At 55.3% G+C, this 15,121-nt stretch overlaps 4 protein-coding genes across 4 annotated transcripts; 2 read left to right on the top strand and 2 right to left on the bottom strand.

The window, feature by feature from the left end:
- Window positions 1–3,957: 3,957 nt before the first annotated feature.
- On the bottom strand, window positions 3,958–4,563 carry CCMA1212_010341 (uncharacterized protein; the record flags this gene model as incomplete). The annotated part of the gene is made up of 3 exons (XM_073707390.1): window positions 3,958–4,121; window positions 4,190–4,327; window positions 4,554–4,563. The coding sequence occupies 3 exons, from the start codon at window positions 4,561–4,563 to the stop codon at window positions 3,958–3,960; spliced, it is 312 nt and encodes a 103-aa protein (XP_073554108.1).
- A 1,413-nt stretch (window positions 4,564–5,976) lies between these two features.
- CCMA1212_010342 (Histone H3) lies at window positions 5,977–6,825 on the top strand (the record flags this gene model as incomplete). The annotated part of the gene is made up of 3 exons (XM_073707391.1): window positions 5,977–5,983; window positions 6,297–6,559; window positions 6,628–6,825. 3 exons carry the CDS (start codon window positions 5,977–5,979, stop codon window positions 6,823–6,825), a joined length of 468 nt encoding a protein of 155 aa, XP_073554105.1.
- An 809-nt stretch (window positions 6,826–7,634) lies between these two features.
- Window positions 7,635–12,924, bottom strand: CCMA1212_010343 (DNA-directed RNA polymerase I subunit; the record flags this gene model as incomplete). Its single annotated transcript, XM_073707392.1, has 2 exons — window positions 7,635–12,507; window positions 12,599–12,924. The coding sequence occupies 2 exons, from the start codon at window positions 12,922–12,924 to the stop codon at window positions 7,635–7,637; spliced, it is 5,199 nt and encodes a 1,732-aa protein (XP_073554106.1).
- A 577-nt stretch (window positions 12,925–13,501) lies between these two features.
- Window positions 13,502–14,996, top strand: CCMA1212_010344 (U4/U5/U6 small nuclear ribonucleoprotein prp3; the record flags this gene model as incomplete). The annotated part of the gene is made up of 3 exons (XM_073707393.1): window positions 13,502–13,508; window positions 13,529–14,326; window positions 14,392–14,996. 3 exons carry the CDS (start codon window positions 13,502–13,504, stop codon window positions 14,994–14,996), a joined length of 1,410 nt encoding a protein of 469 aa, XP_073554111.1.
- Window positions 14,997–15,121: the final 125 nt, after the last annotated feature.

Raw genomic sequence — 15,121 nt, forward strand, 5'->3', positions numbered from 1 at the left:
CATGCAGCGTTGCGGACATTCGGGCTGGTGACAGGAACAGCAACATTGGAAAACTCTGTCCGACGTTGCCTGATGCGCCTGTGATCCCTGTTTGCCCGGACGCGCGGACCTCGATCTCGAACTCGGCTTTGTCTTTGCTATACTTCATGTGAACTGAACTCAACTGAGGTACAACTGAACCCATGCGCGGCTGAGATGCGCCGGCGGCAGATGAAAGATTGCTACTACTACTAGTTCCATGTACCTTACTTTCGCATGCCGCGTACGCGTACTACGTGTACTCCGTACGACGCAAACCACTGCACTGCACTGCTGACAGCTGCAAAAAAAAAAAAAAAAAAAAAAAAAAAAAAAAAAAAAAAAAAGCAGGCAGAGAGATCTCGCTTTTTTTTAGTAGAGCCACACCATAACCAAACCCCTGGGATGAGGCTAGCAGCGAACCCTCTTTCACAGCCTCGTGATCTGCGCAGCCGGCCAGCTCGGGCCCAGGTCGGGAATCTAGGCCGCTCTCCAAGGTTTCCCTTGCCTTTTGTCGCTCGACTGCCCCGGAACCGCGCGGGACCCCGAATGGCTTTCCCGCTTTAACTGATGCTCGCTGTCTGTTGCCTCTTTTCGGGGCTCGGGCCAGTTCGCACCAGTCTCGCAGTCTGTAACTCGTTTGATTTGATTGGGCTGCCCATTCTGCTCCGTGAGATTCCATAGCTTTGTCATTTCTGCCTTGGGAGGGAACGGCAACGGGTGTCGGGAATGGTAGTGACAGACTGGTTTTTTCGCCGCACGGCGGAACGGCAGTTCGATTGATTCGCTCCGATAGGCCCGGCGATGATCTTTGCTCTTGGAATGGATATATCGAGTTCTGACTGATCTATCCAAATGTTGATTGGGCATTGGTTCATTGTATTGGGTATTGAGTATCGAGGAGCTGAGGAGCTGAGCTGGCTGGGTATTGACAGAATGGCCAGCTGAACTTTCATGCCTACTAGTCTGGTGTATTATTTGGCAGTCCGCTTCACGTCTAGCAGATCTCGTGATGACCGTTGGCCAACTGCAGTAGCGAATTCAACATGCAATATCCAATAAAATACAGCTGTGAACAGACTACCGAGTTCTCTATCGACCCGCCGCAACGGGCCATCCTAGTTGGATTGGATGCATCGCACCTCGGCACTTGATTCGTATCGCGTGCATTGCATATCAGCTCGGAATGATACCAGTAGTAGGTACTCTCGTGAGAGAGGTGCAGCAGACGCTACAGTTACATGCCGCTGCCTTGAGGTGTTGGCCACCGAGGCAGCTGGTGATGGAGTCTCGGATGAACAGCCATGTGCGCAGCGAGTGCAGTTGCAACGCAATGCAGTGTGGTGCATGTGCATCTGCCCACAGTCCTCTTTCTCTTCCACTTCTTCCTTCTTTCTCCTCTTGCGTGCCTTGGAATATGGTGCGGAGCAAAGATGCCAGATTGATACCGATGTCGCAGCTGAGCCTCCTTCTTTAGTCAAATGTATCCTTCCTCTCGGAGTTGATCCTGAATGCTTTACTTGACTACCTCAGCACGTAGGCAGTCGCTCCCTCTGGACTTCCCGCCCCAAGTCTCGTCTCGCTCTTGTCTCAACCCTCAACCTGTCACATGGGGCAGGAAGGACCGGTCACTCCACCAGCTCGGATCGTCTTTTCCCGCGCGATGCAGATCCGGTCTAGGCCTTAATCCCCAAAGCTTGGCTTCCCACTTTGTAGCTTTGTACAGTACGTACATTTGGTCCTTTGCCACGTGGAGGGGATTTATTTCGGGATGAGATGCAGAGCAACACAGCCTCAAGGCCCCGTGTGTATGTACATCTCAAAAGCTATCATCTATCACAATATCAAAACCCGTCGTCCATCTTCTAGGATCTATTTGTCAAATCCATCTTCAAAAAATTTTCGCTCTGCATCGGCAGGCCCGTTGGAACAAGCCGCAGCAAGCGGCATGTTTTAGAAAAAGCTGCGACTTGCCTGTTCCCGTTTACCCATGCAGGGTGGGCTTCTTCTCTGCCGGCACTGCGTCCAGTTCTGCTCTGCATGCATATGCATGTGCGTCTGTGCTTCCAATCGTCCTATTTTTTTTTTTTTTTTTTCCTGTAAAAATTGCCTTTTACCAACCTGAAGGGATCGGACGGAAAGAAGATGCAACAGAGACAGCGTCTCTGCCGGCACTGCGTCCAGTTCTGCTCTGCATGCATATGCATGTGCGTCTGTGCTTCCAATCGTCCTATTTTTTTTTTTTTTTTTCCTTCCCTTTTCCCTGTAAAAATTGCCTTTTACCAACCTGAAGGGATCGGACGGAAAGAAGATGCAACAGAGACAGCGTCAACCCCGGCCCAGCTGCGTGTGCATGCCGTTGCCGAGTTTATTTTGAGTGGCCCGACACATGCGTCGTTGGGCTTCTCTACATCGATTGACCCATTTCCTATCAGGTTTTCCGCTGTGCAGGGATACGGGGACCCAGGACAGAGACCACTCTGCGAAACACCGAGGAGGGGCGTCGGGCTAGTAACAAGTGGTTGTCCTCCTCCCAAGAGTTGACAACCCTAGACCTGCATCTCCATTGGACAGCCTCTTTTTTTTTTTTTCCCCTTTTCCTCTCCCATGCGTGTCGCTTCCTTTTCTCCGCCTGGATATCAGTCAGTCAGTCTATCTGTCAGGTTGGCAGCATCAGCACCCAATCGCCTACCATCGGCTGAAAACCTTCTCCCTCCCCGGTTGATGATTCTTGCTGGGATCATTCTGGCCCGTCAATGAAAAGGCAGCCTTGAGAGCCTTAGCGTCCAGTGAAGCGCATAAGCGACCAACCACATGACACGGTTGAACTAGACTTCCCGCTTTGCGTCGTTGGCATGGTTCATTCTGACGGCGGTACGAGAAGAGCCTAATGAAGTGCAGTTGTTCTCCTATTGCTGTCTGTATGTGCTTGAATGGAAAGTCGATAGTTGGGCAGAGGGACTGGGATGTCTGTGAGTCATGGGTTGGAGGCGCTGTCCATGATGGGCATCATGTATTGGATTTGCTGTATTGGGTTTACATGTAGGGCGCTTATATCAGGCCTTGGGATGCGTTGTCCATTCTGTCTTGTCCATTCCCGCGTCATATCGGATCCATTATATTGGAATATTGGATACTAGTATAGCACTTGTATGTTGGGCGTTGGCGTGGGCTGTCCATTGCAACACCACATATTGCTTCCGTTTTAGGCATCTGGAGTTCAGGCACGGCATCGGGACGGCGTAGATTCGCTGTCCAGCATACTAGTAGGTAGTTATCTATATCGGAACCATATTTGCGCTTTCACGTTTAGCCCCCGTTTTGCCACCATGGTGCAAGTGATTATCCAAAATCCGTATGCTTGCATCCATCTACCCGACTCTATCCCATCGATATAGCACCTCAGTACAGAGTTCAACACGTATCCCATATGCGCAAGAACACGCTCCATATGGTCGATGTAACCAGAGAGCGAGTCATGGCGGTTGGAATCATCTAGGAGTACTTCGTACGTGGACATGGACACGAATCTCTTCTGCCTGTTCGCACAAGCTCCGTATTCGGCGTGGCAGTTCGCATCCCAACATCGACGCGTCACGCGTCACGGTAACAACACAACTCTTCGCCTCCCCCTCTTCGCAGATACGCGGCAGGCAGTGAGTCATGCGTGTCGACAAAAATACTTGTACGCGAATCACGGTTGGGATACGTCCATGCAAGAGATGTTGTTTGTATAATGTGATGCTGTATTTCTCAAGGCCACCACTGAATAAGTCTCAATATCCCCCTCTCGGAGGTCACCCATTTCCCGGTACGTAGACGTTGTACAGTACAAAAACACTCAAAAAAGCAATGACCCGCGCCCATAGTTGAAGAAAGCCCAATCGTAACAAACACGCGAACAAGACATGATATCGAAGCGACGCAGTGGCACAGCGCTTAGCCACCGAAACCGTACAGGGTGCGGCCCTGTCGTTTCAGGGCGTAGACAACGTCTAGTGATGTGACGGTCTTGCGCTTGGCGTGCTCGGTGTATGTGACGGCATCACGGATGACACCCTCGAGGAAGGACTTGAGGACACCACGGGTCTCCTCGTAGATCACTGTGGAAGTGGGTGGTTAGCTTTTTGAATCATGACTGTTGTGGAAGGTTGCTGTGGGTGAAGCTTACTGGCAGAGATACGCTTGACACCACCACGACGAGCGAGACGTCGGATGGCGGGCTTGGTGATGCCCTGGATGTTGTCACGAAGAATCTTGCGGTGACGCTTGGCACCACCCTTGCCGAGGCCCTTGCCGCCCTTGCCGCCTATTTTGGAGATGTCAGTCAACTGTTGAAGCTTTGTGTGTGTGTATGTGCGTGTAGAGCAGTGGTGTAGCTGGAAGCTGATAGACGCGTCAAGGCTGAGGCGGAGCCGAGCCGAGCTGAGCCGGCAAGGCGACGACGATGCAGCAGCGCGTCGCCATTGTGGATGATGATGGTGAAGATGGGGATGGGGATGGAGATGATAGGGCTGAGGACAAATGTCACTTACGTCCAGTCATGATGATTGATGTGGGTTGATGTGAAGATGTTGGGAAATCAACGAGATGTGCGTAAACGCCAGATGCAGATGGAGATGTTGTGATAAACGGACAGAGTCGCAGATAAAAGAGGGGGGAAGAAGGTTCCAGGAGTGGCAACACGCCAGCTTAAGTAGCAGCGACCAAGATCACTGATCGGATTCGGATAGAGGGCGAAAAAAAAGGGAAAGGCGCCTAAAAAATGGGGTGTGGGGCTGATTTGGTTTTCCTTTTTCTTTTTTTTTTTTTTTTTTGGGTTTGGTCCAGTGATTCAGCGTTGGACAAAGGAAGGGAGGAAATGCTAGCACAATCAGACACGAGACGCGGCCGGAGGTACGTACCGGCGCGGCTTGGCGGTTGCGGGTGGGGGCATGAAAGGGAAGGTGAGAAGAGGTAAACAAGGTCGACACGTCCCAATCACGGTGTTTGATTTTATTGTTTCTTGACGGATCTAGACTTGTTTTGTCTGGTACATTCCGAGCATGGGACAGTAGCTTCTGGGAGGCGTGATAGCAAGCGTATCAAGCTGGACTTGCCTCGGGTGGTTTGGTTGATGATGTCAGTGACTGGTTTTGTCTCTTGAAGTCGGCTGGCGGCCTTGGCTACTGCGAGTACGAGTATGCTTCCCATCCAATGCTCGAGGCGTACTAGTTGTGAAGTTGAGATGCGTTCATGTGGTAGAAATGTCGAGATGTTATATTGGCAGCACTCAGTAATAAGATGCGGTGATGTTGAACAGATAAAACTGCGTGCGCATGATGCAGTTGTTGTCGCTGCATTGCTTCCTTGTGAACGTCGCACATGGATTCCTTGTAGTCTTCCGTGATCTTTGTGAACATTCAGTTGGTTCTATATTATATTTTGCTGCCTTGCATTGCTTTCGTAACTGACGTGTCTTTATTTCCACGTGTCTTGTGGTTGGAGGTTGTATATCAGAGTGTTCGCCTCAATTTCATGTAAAGCATTCACAGACGAGCATGAACCATCACCGACAATTCACACAACACCGCAATCCTAAACACACAGAAGCTCATAACATGTATCACGATGTCCAACCTCCAAAAGAACGACTGCATCCCCGCAAATAGCACATCATGTCACAAGACTTTGCAATATAGATCTCGCATCGTGCATCCAGGGTAAGCCGAGATGCTTCAACTCGGCTCAGGTACAGAGTACCGACCGCATGTACCTCAAGCACACTCGCAAATCGAGCCTAAACCGCGATCGTAAAAATTATGCCGTCCCTCAGCCAATCAGAAAAAAGGACCAACCAGCCCAACCTGCATATTCGCCCATTTTCCTTCGCCTCGCATCACAAAGTGGATCCGTCCCAGCGTTCCACACAAAAAGAAGGGGGGGAAAGGAGGAAAGAAAGGAAGGAAAGAAGGAACGATGACTGGTGGGGCAAGCCAGCAAAAAAAAGCGAGACAGAAACAAGCGCTAAAGCTGCCCATTTTTCTGACTGCACACTCTCGCTCCTTTGCCCGCCTCCCGCACTTATTTTTTTGGCAGCCATTTTTTTATTTTTTTTTACTTTCCCACAAACGCGCGAAAAAGAGCAGGAGCAGCGCACGGTCCACCGCGCAATCCCAGATCAGCCGCCACCGCAGCATGACGCTAGGCTCAACTATTAAAGCTCCTGCCCCCCGCCCGCAAGTCCGGAATTTCTCCTTTCTGCATCGCCCATCTCTTCCCTTTCTTCCCCACCAAAGTTTCATCACTACAAACAACAACACCAAGCAACCTCACACACATCATCACAATGGCCCGCACCAAGCAGACCGCCCGTAAGTCCACTGGTGGCAAGGCTCCCCGCAAGCAGCTCGCCTCCAAGGCTGCCCGCAAGAGCGCTCCCTCCACCGGAGGTGTCAAGAAGCCTCACCGTTACAAGCCCGGTACCGTCGCTCTCCGTGAGATTCGACGATACCAGAAGTCGACTGAGCTTCTGATCCGCAAGCTCCCCTTCCAGCGTCTGGTAAGCTCTCATCATCATCACCGTCATCATCAAAAGCATCATCGCGCTAACATGCCATCGCCACACAGGTCCGTGAAATCGCTCAGGACTTCAAGAGCGACCTCCGCTTCCAGTCCTCCGCCATCGGCGCCCTCCAGGAGTCTGTCGAGTCCTACCTCGTCTCCCTCTTCGAGGACACCAACCTGTGCGCCATCCACGCCAAGCGTGTCACCATCCAGTCCAAGGACATCCAGCTCGCCCGCCGCCTCCGCGGTGAGCGCAACTAAATGCGCAAGCCAGCGATGTGACTTTTTACAAGCTCTGGGAGGGATACAACGGACGTTGAGGGTCATGACTTTTTGCTTTTCATCAACCACATGAGTGTTTCCGGGGTCACAAAGGGATAATCAAGGCGTTCACAAATGAGATGTTTTTTTTTCTGCTTTACTATTCCCCATTATGGTTCGGAATGTATATTACCAGTGCAGTTTCCAGGGAATAGTGGCACTGCATAAATGCAAAACGAGGCTCACGGCCTCTAGTTCTACGAACTATATTCAAACGAGTCCACTTTTGCCTGTGATGTTCATTGAGGCCATGGCTGTAGTGTTTACCTGCTCCAGTGACCGTAGAATCGCGTCATCGCATTTGGCGTGATTAGGCAGCAACGGCCAAAGAGACGCGTTCCTTGCACCAACGCGATGACTGCATTTTCCTCTCTCAAATCTTGCATGTTGGGTGCTGTGCAGTGACTCCATCCCTAGCACGAGCCCACGCGTCGCCGTGTCATAATTGTTTCGAGGTATCCCTCGGAATATCACTCAGAGGGATGCACGACAAAAGTTCCCAAAATGAAGATGTTCCCAACAAGTCAGTAGGTGCCTTGGCTGTATTCGGCCCTCTGTCAAGGCCGGCTCTATACCATCGCCGCCACCTGAATCCATCACACAAAATCATCGTTGGCATCGATCTCCAGGAATTTGCTATAACATCTCTACAGTGTACAATTGCTTTTTAAAGATCCTAGGCCGAGTCTACCTTCTCCATGATTAAATACAGTTTAAACAATCCATACATCTCCCATCCCCCCCCAAATCTACGCCAGCGCATTCACATGATACGTCGGCAGCTGCGTCAAGACGTCGAAGCCGCCGGTGCCGACCCTGCCGAGCTTGCCCATGACGAGCCTGCTGCTGGGCGTCGTCAGGTCGTCCCAGTCGCCGTCCATGAGGGCGTCCTTGAGGAAGCCGAGCGTCGTCTCGAAGCTCATCTTGGTAAAGGGGCTGACGTTGCCGCGCAGGCCCATGCGGCTGAACGCCGTGAAGTCGCCGTTGCGCGTCATGTGGTCGGCGATGAGGTTGAGGTGGCGGTTGTCGACCTTGATGCCGTGGCCGCCAAAGACACCCGATAGCTCCTGGACGATGTTGGCGCGGCAGGCCTCGACGCCGTAGACGTCGAGCACGGCCGCGATGTCGTTGGTCTGGATTCGGTGCGGGTCGATAAAGTCGCTGTAGCGCTGCATCGCGCGCAGGTTGACGCCCGTCGTGTTGATGACCGTCTTGCCCTTCTCCTGCGCCACCAGGCACGACTCCACGCCCGCCACCTGCTGCACCACCGTCTGCCGCACCGCGTCCTCGACAATGTTGAGCATCAGCACCTTGGGGATGTTGACGTCGAACTCGAGCGTCACGTTGCACCACTCGCCGCTCCGGTCGTCGCACTGGAAGTCCGTCACCTCGGCGTACGCGTTGAGCACCCGCTCCGTCCGCAGCTTGGCTGACCATGACTGAGGGGCCTTGTTGTTGTCGTCGTCGTCTTCGTTATCCTCATCATCGTCTTCTCCTTCCTCCTTGCTTCGTGATGATGATGATGGCGCTGCTGCCTCTTCGTCGTCGTCTGACACATCGTAGTCTGCCCCCTTGGACAGGTCCTTCTGGATGGCATCGTCATCCTCATCGTTGGGTCCGTAGGAGACAGCCTCGCTCCGGTTGGCTCGGTTCTTGGCACCGGTGGCGTCGTCATCGTCATCCTCGTCGGCATCGTCGTCGTCGTCATTGTCCCGGCCACCCTCTGCCGCTCCCTCCGGCCTGGCCGTCTCGACAACGCCTGCCTTGACGCCGACCTCGGGCGTCGCCGTTGTCGATTGGCTCTGGCGCTTCTTGACCTCTCTCTTGAGAATGGCCAGGATGTTGCGCAGCAGCTTCTTCTCCACCGTAGCCATAATGTCCGAGACGGTGACCGCATAGGTGCTGGAGTACTCGGAGCCGGGGAAGAACTTGAGGTTGATCTTGTAGATCTTGGCCAGGCCGCGCAGCTTGCCCTTGCCGACCAATTCCTCCACCACGATGCCGTCCAGCACCTGGCTCAAGCGCAGCACGCTGATGGACTTGGCAAAGATTTCGGTGTCGTGCTCCGACAGCTCGGGGTTGGGATACAGCGTCATTGCGGGCGTGGAAATCGTCCTGCTGGCCGTCATCAGGATTTCTCGCAGACGGGGGATACCCAGCGTCACGTTCTTCGCCGAGTGACCGGCCAAATGGAAGGTGTTGAGCGTCATCTGCGTAGACGGCTCGCCGACGGACTGGCCAGCGACGATGCCGACAGCCTCCCCGGGCTCGACCAGCGACCGGAGATACTTCATGGCGAAGAGCATCTCCGCGTTCTTCTTGTTCAGCGTCACCTTCTGCAGAGGCGCCTTGTCCTGGCTGTTCTTCTCCCGCACGAGCCCGTCGGGGTTCTCCCTGATGTAGTCCGTCATGGCCTCGTAGAACGTCTCGGACGTGGCAAAGGCGTTGGTGGCCGGGTCGAAGCTGGCCGTCAGGGGATCCTTTCCTTTCCGATCGCCGGCCTTGGCGTGGCGGACGGCGCTCTTCATGTACTTCTGGAACGCCTGTCGGTTGGCGCCCAGGCGCTCGCCGACCTTGGGGTCGTACTTGAGCTGCGCCGCCTCCGAGGTGACGTTCTGCAGGATGAACCGGAAGTCCTTTAGGTAGTTTTGCTTCGTCACGTCCAGTCCGTCCTCGCCGTACAGGAACTGGATCAGCGAGCCGTCCGCGTCCCTCACAGACGTGTCGTAGTTGACCGTGAGGCCCTCCATTCCCTTGATGATGCAGCGCTGCAGGTAGCCGGAACGGGATGTCTTGACGGCCGTGTCAATCAGACCCTCGCGTCCGGCCATGTGATGGAAGTAGTACTCCTGTGGCCGGATTCCCGTCAAGAATCGGTTCACAATGTAGCCGCCCGCCCGAATATGGGTATCGAACGGTTTGAAGCTGGGCAGCGTCTTGCCGCTCACCATCACCGGCACACGCCTACCCTCCAGGACCTGCTGACCCAGGTTGCAGGAGATGAGGGACGCGTTGACACGAGAACCCTTGGCACCGGAAGTGGTCATGACCTGCATCTGGTTCCTTGGGAAGTTCTTCTCGAGGCCGTTGGGGATTAAAGCCTTTTGTACCGCGTCCGTAATGTCCTTTGAGCCCTGGTTCATCAGCAGATCGAGACCCTCCTGCTTGCTGTCGTCACGCATGACCTCCTCGAGGCGCTCCAGGAGGAGCGGGTCCTGGGCATCCTCCTGGTTCTCCAGCGAGACGTAGCTCGATGCAATCTTGTGTCCCAGCTTGTCGGCCGCGAGGAGCTCTCGCCGTCGCGCCGCCTCTCCCTCCGCCGTCAGCCTCAGGTCGTCCATTCCACACGAAAAGGCTCGCATGCCGAGGTATCTTGTGAGCAGCCGACCCAGGGCGCTGAGCAGCTTGCCGGCGATGGCGGGTCCGTAGATCTCGTGCACGGCGTGAATCATGCCGCTCGAGCTGGGTCCGATCTGAGACTTGTCGAGTATGCCCGTGATGAACTCGCCGTCCTGTATCAGCACAACGCCCTCTTCTGATCCGGCTCCCCATTGCTCGGCCTTGAGCTGGGCGTTTTCGGACATGGTCAGCCCTCCGCAGTTGGGCGGCCTCATGTTGGCCAGGATTGTGGTGATGACCTGCTTTCCCGTCCATCGGGGCACCGGCTTGATGATGGCCGGTGGCGCCAGCTGGATCCGCTCCCCGAGGATGTGGCCGCTCTCGGGCCGCAGGGCGCTGTAGATGAGCTGCTGGTAGTCGCTGCGGTTGAAGAAGGTGTCTCGGCTGCAGAGCGCCACGGACACGGAAATGTGATCCTGAATCAGACCTCGCAGCGGCTTGCCGGCGGTGCCCGACAGGTATTGGTGGTCGGTGTCGGCAATCTGCAGGGCCTCGACACGGGCGACCTCGTTCTGCGGGAAGTGCATGTTCATCTCATCGCCGTCAAAGTCGGCGTTGTACGTGTTGCAGTTGGCGTAGTGCATTCGGATCGTCTTCTCGCCAGGCAGGACGCGGACTCGGTGGCCCATGATGGACGGCTTGTGCAGCGTGGGCTGGCGGTTCATCAGGACGACGTCGCCGTTGGTGAGGTGTCGATGGACCTTCTTGTTCCTCGTGCGCGCCGAGTTGCTGTTGGTCGGCGCCAGCAGCTGGTTCGCAAGTGAGATGCGGTCGTCCACGGACTTGTTGCGGAGGTTGACAATCTGGCCGTTTTCGTTCTCAATGGCAAAGGCTCCCGGCCACTTGTCCACGCCGTTGATCACAGCCTGCTGCATGTCCTTGAAGTTGTGGCTCGTAACGGGCTCGGGGTAGGTCAACTTCTTCGCAAACACCGGAGGCACACCGATCTCGTTGGTCTCGATGTTGGGATCGGGGGAAATGACACTTCGCGCGGCGTAGTTGACACGCTTTCCCATCATGTTCTTGCGGAAAAGACCCTCCTTCTTCTCGAGCAACTGCTTGATTCCGTCTTCGGTTCGCGCAGCGGCGGCACCCTGAACAGGGTTCTTGTTCTTGTCGATCAGCGAGTTGACTGCGTCCTGGAGCTCCGTCCATGCCTGATGCATGCTCGCCATGTCGGAGGTCTTGTCCTCCAGGCCCTTGTAGACACGAGCAATCTTTGAGCAGCAGCCGAGGATGTTCTTGTAGAGGGCGTTTTGCTGGGCTTCGGAGATTTGCGAGTCGCCCGTTCGGGCCTCTGGTCGGAAACGGTTCGGCGGCACCAGGACGACTGTGATGAAGAACATGTCGGGAGTGACTTTCTGCGAGCTCTGTGTTGGAGGTTTGGCATTGTACACGAGCGAGAGAAGATCTTGCTCTTTCCTGAACAACTCCTCCAGTCTCGCGCGCACCTCCATGGAGCTGATGTATCTCTGGGCGCCCTCTTCCGGAACATCGTCGTCGTCGTAGTGGTCTGCGTCCCCCATCTCGACATCCTGCGTCTCACCGGAGCCATTCGCCTGGACAGCGTGCCCGTTGGGCTTCTTTGTTGTCGCCTTGCGGTGGTGATGTACTCGTGTCATGGCGTCGCCGAACTTGAGAGCCTTCTGCGCCATCTTTGCCTTTTCCTTTGCCGAGAGGGCCTTTTCGAAGACCTTGACGAATCGATCCTTTCGATAGGTCGGAGAAATGCCTCCACAGCTGGAGCACTCTCGCTTCTTGATGATCTCGGCGAGGAACTCCTTGATGATTTCGCGGCGCATCTCGGTTGCGCCCTCATGCTTGCCCTTCTTGGCCTCGCCCCTCTTCATCTTGATGCCCTGGAGGCATTGGCGGACGTACTTTTCTCGCTGTCGAGTCACGCCATCGGATCCAGAGTTGTCCTCCTCAGCCTCGCTGTCTCCTTCGCCAATGGCCTCTCGTATCTCGACGGCCAGGTCGTTCTCGCCAATGGTAGCCACCATGTGTGCTTCGTGTATCAGGCCATGGTGCAGGAGGCGCAGCTGACAGGTGTATTTGTGTAGATCCTTGGGGGGCAGACGGAAGCCCTTGCAGTAGACACATGTCGCTCGGAGCAATCGGTAGGCCTGATCAAGGAAGACTGGGTGATATACGGGAACCGGCAGTTGGATGTGGCCTGGATGCCCCGGACAGTTGTTCTGGTTGAGGTTGCAGGTAGCGCATCTAGCAGATTATGATGATGATGGTTAGAGAAGCCATGCCATGTCGCCATTTCCGAGCCACAGCCAGAGCCACAGCCAGAGGCAATACTTACGGTGCGTCGCCCCATGATCCCAGAGCCGGATCGTACAGACCGCCGGGCACCGGGTTGAGCAGGTTGTCAAAGGTGCTCTCGTTCTCGATGCGCTTGACGGAGATGGCCTGGATCTCCTTGGCGGAAAGGAAGGTGAACTCGACGCTCTCCACCTCGGAGGCGACGGGCTGCGCGATGTTCATGGCGAATTCGGGATCGGGGACGGGCAATTGATCGATCCTGGCGAGCCTCGTCGAGCGGCCATGCCAGTGTTTTCCAGCAAACCTGAACCGACGAGCGCCGGCGAGAGCTGCTGGCGCCACTAGAATTTTTTGGCGGTGGACCATGGCAGAATTTTTAGCTGGCTGGTGGGCGGCATGCCGTCCCCACACAGCGATTGACTGACCTGGAACTTGTTATCGAGATTGGAACCGGTGCTACCTATAGTAATTAAACCAGATTGCAGAAGAAGACGAAGACGAAGAAGAAGAAAGAAAGAAAGAATAAGTTGCAAGAGCTCAATATCGGGGAATTGAGATCCTCTCTTGTGTGTATCGGTTGCATCTGTCTGGCAAGTCACATCGGTTTCCGTGGATGCTTCTTGCTCTTTGCTCCACCGCATCATCCAATCCCCCGCGAGGCTGCGAAATCTGAGCCAGATCTGAAGACAGTCTGAGCATCATCAGCCCTCGCGTCGAAGCAGAAGAGCTCGCCTCCTCACCCACACCACCGAAGCGCGGAACGGAAACGAAAGGAAAGAATCGAATCGAATCGAGATACGAACAAGTTCGGGGAGAGAGGCATACACACGGCTCTGTCGCCCATGCACGCATAGGTAGTTCTGCCACAGACCGAAGCAGCAGCCACTACCGCGCGTCATGAGCCATCAGCAGCAGTCGCCGGGAGGCCTCAGCCCTCGCCACGATGGATCGTCGCGGATACAGAAGCCAGACTCTGCCGCCGACAGGATGGCTGCGCTCAAGGCTCGCGTGGCCGCCGCCATCGGCACGAGCAAGGCAAAGGGAGGGCTCAACGTCGGACTGCATCCCGCCCTGGAGGACCTGGGCTCCTGGAAGCCGGCCGGCAAATCGGATTCGACCAACGGCCGGTCTCCCTCGTCGCGAGGCTCTCCGTCGCGCGTAAATGGACTCGACAGGGGCACCTCACAGGACGCACATGGAAAGCCACTGAGAGATGGGCCGAACCCCTACTTTGACGACAAAGCCGCCGCCCAGGAGCCGACCGGGAGGCAGCGAATGCCTCGACAGCTGGCGTTCAACCAAAAGGGCAAATACATACAGCAGGGCAATGCCTTGCGGCGTCAGGCGGCCCTCGAGGCCATGAAACGACGCATTGCGGAGCAGACCCGGAAAGCAGGCATAGACGAGGATTTGGACGTGGAGAAGAACTTTGTGGTGGATGCTCCTCCGGCCTTGGAGTGGTGGGATGAAGGTCTAGTGAACGGATCATCATACGACGACATCGACGACCCCTCGCAGCTCAAGATTACGACCCCGGACAGCATCGTGACGGAATACATCCAGCATCCGGTGGCGCTCGAGCCGCCTCAGGACCGACGCCCAGTGCCGACGAAGCCCATGTACCTGACGTCAAAGGAGCAGGCCAAGATTCGCCGCCAACGGAGAATGGCAGAGCTCAAGGAGATGCAGGCAAAGATACGACTGGGGCTGGTGCCCGCGCCGCCGCCCAAGGTGAAGAAGGGGAATCTCATGCGAGTGCTGGGCGACGGTATGTTGCAAATATTTTCTATAAACTTGGCTGCGTGTTATTTATGCTAACCTGTCGTGTCACAGCTGCCGTCAAAGATCCCACCGCCGTCGAGGCGCGAGTCAACCGAGAGATTGCCGAGCGATACGAGCACCACATCGAGGCCAACGAGGCGCGAAAGCTAACGAAAGAGCAGAAGCATGAGAAGGTGGCCGCGAATCAGCAAAAGGACGCCGACAAGGGCATCTACGTTGCCGTCTTCAAGATCACGAGCCTTGCCAACGGCCAGCACCGGTACAAGATTTGGCGCAACGCCGACCAGCTGGCGCTCACCGGAACATGCATCATGCACCCCAAGTTCAGCCTGGTGATTGTGGAAGGCGGGCAGTGGAGCATCAAAAAGTACAAGAAGCTCATGCTGAACCGCATCAACTGGACGGAAAACGCGCAGGCGAGGGACCCGGAGAAGAACAGCGCGGCCGGGCGAGACTGGCTATCGCCCGAGGACGCCAACGGGGAGCTCAAGGACATGTCGACGAACGAGTGCAAGCTGATATTCGAGGGAGAGCAGAAGGCGAGGGCGTTTAAGAAATGGGGCAGCAAGATCTGCGAGACGGACGCGGAGGCGCGGGAGGTGCTGGCCCGGGCCAAGATGGACAGCTTCTGGTCTCTGGCAAAGGGCTACACATGATGGGGAATGATGATGGGTAATGATAGAGTTTGGTGTGACTGGGAGGGGGGTTGTACTTATTTGTTTATTTGTATGCTCATGATACCGAAGATGACTGACTAGAGGAGATGGGACCCAGCAGATTC

This window comes from Trichoderma ghanense (assembly GCF_004382785.1).
Source record: "Trichoderma ghanense strain CCMA-1212 chromosome Unknown scaffold_24, whole genome shotgun sequence".
Classification (NCBI taxonomy): Eukaryota; Fungi; Ascomycota; class Sordariomycetes; order Hypocreales; family Hypocreaceae; genus Trichoderma; species Trichoderma ghanense.